Below are 9,832 nucleotides of genomic sequence, written 5' to 3' on the forward strand. Positions count from 1 at the left end.
AACCTCATTTGCAACTTTTGCAACTTACAGTTTTCAGTTGAACTAGTTGCAATTGCAGTTGCAACTGTTGCAATTTTCCATTTTTATTTGTAACTTTTGCAACCTCATTTGCAACTTTTGCAACCTCATCTGCAACTTTTACGGCTGCGCCGCCCAAGGTTGCAAATGAGGTTGCAAAAGTTGCAAATCGTATTTTTGAAGAAAAAAAATTTATGAAAAGGTATTTTTAAAAACAATGAAAAAGATGGTAGTATTTTTAAAAAAATAATTTTACAGATGGGTATTTTTAAAAAGATCCCATTTAAATATTACTCTAAAAACTGCAACTTTTTTAAAACTATCCACAGCCCATTATTTTGGGTAATCCATCTTTTCAACCATTCTCTTCCTGTTACAAATATTTTCATAATATCATCAGCAATTAGCGGGAACTAGCGTAAAAAAATAAGTTGTAAATACTTTAATGATGAAAATGAATTGAGAAAATGATGAATAAAAAAAAGATATTAACTTTTCAGGGATTGATTACGATCCTCTTAAAAATGATATTTTATAGGAGTATCATATTATTATGAATCTCTTAATATGGCATGTTATATCATAATTCTTAATATTATAAGAGAATTGTATTTTAAATGACATTTTATATCATATTATTATGACAACTCAATGTATACTGTCCTGACAAAAAAAACTCAAATGTATTACTATCTTCTACTTGCTTTCCCTTCATTCTCTTGTTGGAGTTTGAAGTTATAATAAAATCCGTGCTTATTTAAAAAAAATGACATTTTATATCATATTATTATGACTCTTAAGATAGCATGATATAACATATTTCTTAAAATTATAATTTAAAAGTACCATAGATGTATTGAAGAATTTTCTTCTTTCCTCTTTTTAGGTTGTCAGAACGAGTTTTCTTCTTGATTGAATTAGATGTCCATAAAACCCAAACTCTTCATTTAATTTGGCAAATAGTATTACTGGAGTACATAAAGAATTCTCAAAAAACGATTTATTAACCCAAACCTTTTGAAATTGCAGTTTCCTCTAATCATGTCTATTTACAGGTAAATTATATCACATCTTTTGTGATGGTAATCGAAACTTTGCAAGACCAAGCAAAGATGCTAGAATTTGTTACTTGCATTACAAAATTGTTTAACATTATATATAACACCAAAATATAAAAAATAAAAAATTCCCGCACAGGTTCTTCTAACTGAGGGAAAGTAAAGAACTAACAGCTCATAATTGTTTTACTTAAGTTGCAGAGATTTACGTATATTTATTTGTTTAGCTTTCAAAAATTTGTGACGGAATATTGCTATGGAGCCATGAGTCCTTCAATGGTGTAGGTAAGTGACTTGGCCCAATCAGCTTTAAGTAGAAGAGTCTGTAGAGTATGCATCACATCATAGTCTGGGTCAAGCTTCCGCTGCCAACCCTGCAAATATGCAATATGAAAAGTATAAATGGATCTTGATTTCTGCGATTCACAGTACATGTTTCAAGTCCCTCACAAATACAATATCCAAGGTTGATATCTCTTTGCAACATGATTTAGGAATCATGCTAATAATGCATCTGGAAAAGCAGACTAAACATGTTTACTACGTAATTGCATATCACAAATTTCTGTCGAGTCTGAGGGTGTTTGTACCCTCAGTATAAAGGGAAAACTTTCCCTATCAACAAAAATGCAGATGAAGGGATGGTCCATAAACATTTCTAAGAACAAGTCCTAAGTACCTAGTACCAGCAGGATTCTGAGATTCATCAAGTTGCTGACTAAACCAAAAGTTATTATGTTCCTTTATCCCACACAGCTACAGTTTTGAAGTTCAATATGAATTCAACAAATTAGAAGTTATAAACTAAAAAGAATTACATTTGATCTTCTTTTTAATACCACCCACCATAAAAATATAATCCGAAACTCATGAACCGCGTCTATTTAAAACATTGAGAGACAAACTGACTTCAGGAGTTCACATTCTGGTGGAACAAAAGAGACACCTATTGTTCCAGGCAACTTCATTCTCCCATTCATATCAAAAACCATAACCATGCAGTTATATCTCCCCAAATGAATGTCGCAGAGTGTGAAATGCAGTATATATATGATATGACAATGGCTAAAGTGAAGACCAATTTTAAAGAGATAAATGAATGATAAAAATAACAACTAGAACACTTTGTGTTCATGAAGGCAATGTCACAAAGATTCCTCTCTTTAATTAAAAGTAGTTGCTCAAACTTTAAATAACAAAGTGATGATAGAATTACCTCAAGAACCAAAAAGGTAACCATCACAGTGCATACATTCCCATCAATATTAACTTTATGACGGCGAACTTTCTCAAGCAATTGCTCCATGCACTCTGCAGGATGGACTACATCACCTTCTGGAGTACCCCAGAAGTCAAATGACTCTGTCACTTCCTGTACAAAACATTTTACAATTTGAGCTAGGAAATTTATTGACAGATGGAGTTCCAAGTAATTAAACTCATCTATGATACCAAGATGGATCACACCTTGCACTAAACAACATGCTGAAAGCACAATCAAAAACTAGGGGGAAAAAAAAGCATGGTGACATCAGGATTAACGCCGACAGACCCCAAAAGCAATTATATGGTTGATTGATTCAAAAAACATGGTCTAGACTCTCAACCTAAGATGTCATTTTTGAATCCTTTACAGTTACCGGTTAATTTTAGTGCCGCAGAAAACTACTCCCAAAGTGTGAGTTCTTTAACAAAAACATGCAAAAGACTACAAAGATAGCAATGTAAAGGAAATAATGAATAGTAGTCCTAGGACCATTACTATCCCTTTAAATTGTTGAGGACATCTTGTATTACACTCTAGATGACTAGTCGTCGACTTGATAACAATGCTGCATACTAATATTTCATAATCTAAAAGTTGCAGAGTCCCAGCAGGCGGGAATGAATTACAATTCTCTCCCTTAAACTTCAGGCTTTTAGGATGGAAACAATTTCAACTTGGTGCATGAATGGACACATTTTCAACTTAGTAAAGGAAATATACTATGAATTTTTTTTTTGCACCTTATGCTCAATATAGAAAGCTTAGCTTGTACAATAAACCATAATCAAATTGTTCGATACACATGTAAAAGCGAAAAAAGGCCAAAATGTGCTTCATAATATATAAAGCTCAAGTACTTAATAGTTAATATCATACCTTTATGAAGGCCTCTGGCTTAGGGCAGTTCTGTTGCTTAGACAATCGAAGTGTACACTCTGCTGCTGTACGACCATCTCGGCGAGCAACAGCCTTAAAAAAATCCACCAAATTAACCCTATCACTTCCAGACAGTTCTGCAGTCATGCCTACATCAAGGAAAATGACATGAGGCTTTGATTTAAAGAGCCTCTTCCGAGAAGATTTGCTTCGAGCTACCCGGACAAGGATATTTCCAGGATGCATGTCCGCATGAATAAAGTTGTCCACCTAAGAAAACGATAAATCTTATCATTAAGCTCAACTGATCATTACCAACTTTGGATGACAAACTAAGAGATCGAAACTACTTATTCCACTAAAGTTTCCATTTAAGTTAATATGAGAAATGAAGTACACAAAAGTTTACACCACTAAATTCAACTTGATACATGTATACGCCAGGCTCGCCAAATGGAAACATGGTCATCAAATTAGCTATGTGCACAGTGTTTCATGTATATTGTTTATATACATGCTAACGCCACTAATTGCCAAATCGTACCAGGGTCTCAAGTTAGCTATATGCACAATGTTTAGTAAATGCATGCCATTGACTATAATCCCTATAGCAGTGTGAGTTTAGATAATCTCCTTGTTGATCCTCTCTACTGCTAATTACATTATTGAAAGCATATTTACAAAATTAATTTCCAAGTGATAGAACAAGCTTCCTTATTTCAAAGTTCTCTTTTTTAATTCAAATTATTGACATTGAATTAGTAACTGAATCATGGCTGTTCCAGTTCATATCAGCTGTATCAATAAAAATTTAGTGTGCAACGAAAAGAACCAAGCTTGCTTTTCAGTATGTTGTGCTGTAAATTGTGCAACTCATTCTTCACATTATTTCTAAATTTAAAAAAAAAAAAAAAAAACACCTTCAGCCAAGGTATGCGTAGGGAAGAAGTTAGCTTCTAATAGAGAAAAAATCAATCCATATATGAGATGAGTCTTACCTAGTAAAATTAATGCTTGTAAACAATTTTAGTAATTCTGGATTACTAGATAGTCTAATATATATTACTTGCTAAAACTGTACTCAAACATATCATTCGACAGTCGGAGATTACCATATTATCATCAGCAACTGCACCGACTTTTAAAATTAAATTTAATTCAAAAACAGAATTAGCAGTTGTAACTAGAGTCAGTATTTTTTGTTATATTGCTAATTTGTGGTCCTCAGTTCAGTCAGCCCCGAAGAAGATTTTGGAACAGCTTGAAACAAACTCAAGCAAACCAACTGTAAAGATGTTACTGTATAGTCTACTCGCGCTTACGGAATTTTATAAGACATAAATACTATACTTATCCCACAATTATTAATTTATTTAACTGGTGTGGGCAGACCAAACATCATTATGCATCTCTGAAATAAATTACAACATGAATGCTTAAGTTCTCACACATAGACAGGTCAGAAGGTGGTTGTGAGTTGTAACTGAAGCATGAAAAAGAAACATCTAAATGAAATTGTAACCCTAACACTATCGGCCTAACAAAGTAACGGTCGTAAATCTTTTGACAAGGAAATTTAATGCAATTCAGGAAAAACAGAGGATATTTAATGTAACTAACTTTGATGGGCAAGATAATTTCACCATAAAATAAAAAGCAGGAATCCAATTCCCTCACGTGAGTTAATATCTTTGCGCTTAGTATAAAAGAACGCCAATGCTGCATTCTATCATAATGGTTGAAAATAATCACCAGAATGCACTTACGTGCAATCTGTTCGAAATTGGCCATTGCAGCAACAATGTGCAATTCTTATTTCTTTTTGTGATATACATACAACTAAAACTACACAGTTTAAATATCTTGGTCTGTATATATCTATACTGAACATATGATTTGGGTACCTTCTATCAGGAAACAACTCCGAACGATAAAATTGCTGATTTTTTTTTATCTTGCCAGGTAAATCAGCTCTTCAGGTTCTTAGAATGTACAGCTATTAACCTGTTCTTACATGCTCCTATATCTTAAATACATACATATCTTATGGAAAATCATTCAGCCAACAAATTTTAACAAATGTCAACCTAATCAAATCATACTAATCTCACCAGCTAGTGCAAGTATAATGGTTTCTTTTCATTCTCTTCCCTTTAAAAGAATCAGAGGAGTGGTAACAACTACTGAATGCATGGTTTGTGCCAGGTTATGTTTAAATATCTTGTTTACCCGATAAATTTGAAACCATCTAGCAAAATACATGGCAGGAATCAGTAGTGCTACAAGTGGAGATCCTCGTGAAAGACCACTGTGGAAGTTAGAAGCCGCATTAAAAATTAAAAAATTGAAAAAAAAAAACTATGTTTAATTGTTCTAACTTGCATATTATTCATCACGGCTATAAAAAGTAACACTAATTTTAATGATTAGTAAGCCCTATGACATTTAAGAATATCAATATGGAGATTTTAAAACATATCCCTTTGAGTACTACCCAAAATTTAATAAACACTTACAGAAGTTTACAAACTTATGGTGATCAACCTTATAAGAAAAACATTTGAGGACAGAAGTAATGATTCAAAATTTTAGGGGGTGGAAAGAACAAAATTCAGGACAGAGGTTTATGCCACTTTCTGCAGCACTAGCCATTGCTAGCGTAGTAGCAGGTTGCTGAACAAAACAGTATATCATAGGGCTATGCTAATGTTTGTGCATTCAAAAGACGGGGATTCTCGACATGCTGAACAATAATTAAGCCATTAGAAACACAACAAACTACAAATACTACTTACCAGAAGCATTTTGAGAAGTGCATGAGTTCCAATGTGTGCAAGGGATCTTTTGAGTCGTTCATGTCCGTCAAGTTCATCTACGTAGTAAGCAACGCTATCCCCTGGCTCGAATGTTTCCACCAAAACAGCTGGATGTACAAGTGGATAAACAGGCTTCGGAAAAGAAACATCCTTCCACCTACGAAAATTATAATTGAAACGGCTCAACTGGGCAGCTTCCCTTGCAAGGTCTACCTGAGACATCATAAAAACCGCAAACTGCTGCACACTTTCGTCCAATCTTAACCATTTTAATGCAGGAATGAAAGTTGAAGTTTTTGCTACTAGATTGATTATCTGAAAGTCTCTTCTAATTGAATTACCAACTCCAGGATGTCTAACTTTAACTGCAACAACAATAGGTTTGTTCACACGCCCGCGGTACCGATACCTCAAAGATGCTCGATGTATTTGGGCAATACTTCCAGACGCTACAGGTGCCTCCTCAAAATTTTCAAAAATTTCAGAAAGCTTACGGCCAAAAGCTTTCTCAATGGTCTTTTTAGTGTAGGCAAAACTATGTTCAGGAGCTTTTGTGTGAAGCTTCGAAAGTTCGGTACAAAGATCTTTAGGGAAGAGATCAGGCCGAGTAGCTGCCCACTGTCCCCACTTTATAAAAGCTGGCCCTGCTTTTTCCAGAGTACGATGAACCACCTGAAGCCATACTTTCCTATATCTCGGTCCAAAAGTATCCGCAAATGGAGCCAACATTATGCTGGGTGAGAACAAAATCGTCAAGTAAATAGCTCTCAGCAACAAGACGACACCTTCAAATGCTGAAAGGAGTAATGAGATCAAGAAAGCATGACTATCTTGAGCATGCATATAAAGCGCATTACTTTGCTGAAAGCTCTCAGAGTTTGCCGATGCTTGAGCCCATGTAACATTCCCACATGTCAGGGCGAAAATACCAGGAACAACCAGATATGAACGACTCAAAGCCAAGCTAGTTGCTTGAGCAAGTCTACTAATAGGGGTCCAATTTTGTGCATTGCAAAATGGTCCCTGCGAAAGCCTCTTCCAAGCAACCTGGGCACGGTGTGTAATTCTGTTACTTGCTGATATTACATGATAATTCTTGGGACAACTACTTTTGCAAAATCCATATATCGGCTTGTATGCCAAATATGAGTATCTGCTACTAGAGGAAATGTACTTTGAGTAATATCTGTAGTGAGAGGAGTGTAGCCCAGATGTAACAACTGCTCCATATGTACTTCCCTCCAAATGAAGACTCCTTTGACTAGTGCAAATGGATTCTGCAACTCTTCTAATATTTTTTATCATAAGGAATCTGCAATTTAGTACGAAAACAAATTATAACTGACTGGTTGCGGTCAAACATTTCTACAGCTCAATTTTCATGCAGCAAACACCGCTTAGAGCAAAGCACAGAAAAATCTATCACAATACCAACTCAATACATTTGTTTCCTTGGAAGCTATCTCTACAAGCTCGTAAAAGGTTTAATCTTCATTATCTGTTAAACAAGTTGTTCATAAGTTCTAAGTTCAGAATCAACATTGATCCAGGCAGATTTATCATCTAAATAGTTTCACGATAGATATCCAACTTGGTAGAAATTTTACTTGACCACAACTGTCAACTGTACAATGCACCAGCCACATGAATTGGCCATTATTACCTACGATGACATACTACATTAAAATCTTTGTTATTATCACACAGAGTCCTCATAACTCCAAAGGGATATAACTTTGTGAAAATTTATCATCATTACTAATGTACGGCTTAATTTTCCTACAAACAACAACACTTGCAAGTTGCAACCCTTTTATAATTAGGACCGTCTAATGATGTCTATTACATTATATACATAGACGGAAGTGATATGAATGAGGCAGAATAGCCGTAGACTGTAGTTGGATATGCTCAGGAAAACAGAAACTGGAGTTTAAGCATCATGATAACACCTGCTCTTCACTACTTACTTCTTTCCATTTAGACCAAGCAAACAACCAAAAGAACATACTTTCCAGAACATAAAAACCAAAGCCTAATATTATAAGTATAAAAAATAAAACTCCTAAAATTATACCCTACAAAACAAAACCATTTACACTAAACCCTTAATTCAAATCATCAAAACAAAAATGCAAGAAACACAAAACCCATACAAAATAAACACCAAACGAACAAATTTCATATACAAAAACAAATCCTATAATTTGTATATATATACCTTGACATAGTGAAGATTGTGTTGAATTAGTGAAATGGGTTGGTAGAATTAAAGCTCCCAGAAGATAAATAACTCGCATTTTCCACAAATTTCACATTAAGAGCACCAATTCAACGAATTTACAATATGGGTTGTTCAGATTCAGCCCCAAAAGCTGTGTTCTACTGTGTGTGTATGTAGAAGGCTAAAAAGCTAACTAAACAAAAAATGACCAAAAGGGTCGGCGTGTTTCAGAGAGATAAAAAAAGGGTTGTCGAAGAATAACGTAAACAGAGACGGTGGTGGTGCGGTGGATCTTGCCGGCGATGAGGTGTGGAGGCTTTGTTTGGGGGAGCTGCTGTATATTTTGTAAAGTGTAAGAAAAATAAATATCTTGCTCAAAAAGTTAACAAAACAACAAAGCCCGTGTCTATTTTTCTTAATTCTTACCCAAAATCAGTGTTCTAAAAATCCCCGATTTAACCGATAAATCCCCGATTAATCTCCTGCAAGGTCGGCCACCGATCCGATTTTTGAAATCCGATTAATCCTTATATATATCTTATAATCGAAGTATATGTGATAAATTATTAAAATTAAAATATTATATTACTTTAAATATGAATAATTATAGAGTTTATGAATATAGTAAATATATTAGTTACTAAATAGCTAATATAATAATAACTAAATATTAAATAATATTTTAATATTAAAATAAACCCGATTTTAACTCCGATTAATCCCCGATTTCTGATTAATCCTTGAATCGGTAGCATTAGGTCCGATTCCCGATTTCTGTAACACTGCCCAAAATTCATAATCCTGGAGTATTTTGTTATGTTTCTGGGCTTGTTTTGTCTTAATATTTAGAAATTAGGTTTGACTGGGTTTTCTGCACCTGATAATATTGACTCGCCTGTATATATAAAATTTTATTAGATCATTTCTAATTTATTAATTATGGAGACACGAATACTTTTCAAACTTGATTTCTTATATTATTTTTTTATTATTATTATGTATATTATATAAAAATTAGATTTTATAAAGTCCACATTTAAGTCGAAATCTAGCAATATCAGTCATAATTTTTAAATAATATGGTTGATTACAAATATTTATATATAGTTTATCATTTAGAAACAATCTTTGATATCATTTTTAATTAATCATTAATATATTTCAATTTTAATAATCTTGATCACAAGTTCAGCCACAACATGAAAATGAAGGCCGATGATCCAATAAATCTTATAAAAGCTTATTACCAGTTTAAGAGGGGAGTTCTTTCATAAGTTAAAGAGATGGAGAATTTGACAACGGATCATTAACATTAAATCAATTCTCCAACTTTATTTTGGAAGGGTAGGATAAATACTTCAATAGGAAGATCGGGAGTGCTGTAACTCCAAATTCACAAATCAATGTCCTCAACTTGATTTTGGGAGGGTAGGATATGTGTTTCAATTGGAAGATCATGAGTGTTGTAACTCCAAATTCACAGGACTCACATTAAGCGGAATTTGAGAAAATACCGGCACAAAATCTGTGATACTATTAGCTACGTTGGGCTCCTTATCTATACTATTTACAA

General features: G+C 33.9%; 1 protein-coding gene across 1 annotated transcript; it reads right to left on the reverse strand.

Moving 5' to 3' along the window:
* Nucleotides 1-1,131: 1,131 nt before the first annotated feature.
* On the reverse strand, nt 1,132-8,635 carry LOC108200073 (uncharacterized). Its single transcript, XM_017368133.2, has 5 exons — nt 8,257-8,635; nt 6,015-7,347; nt 3,220-3,489; nt 2,293-2,448; nt 1,132-1,450 (listed from the first exon to the last, which is right to left on the reverse strand). Exons 1-5 carry the CDS (start codon nt 8,262-8,264, stop codon nt 1,331-1,333), a joined length of 1,887 nt encoding a protein of 628 aa, XP_017223622.1. The 5' UTR covers nt 8,265-8,635; the 3' UTR covers nt 1,132-1,330.
* Between the last annotated feature and the right edge of the window lie 1,197 nt (nt 8,636-9,832).

The sequence above is a fragment of the Daucus carota genome, chromosome 8, assembly GCF_001625215.2.
Source record: "Daucus carota subsp. sativus chromosome 8, DH1 v3.0, whole genome shotgun sequence".
In the NCBI taxonomy this organism is placed as follows: Eukaryota; Viridiplantae; Streptophyta; class Magnoliopsida; order Apiales; family Apiaceae; genus Daucus; species Daucus carota.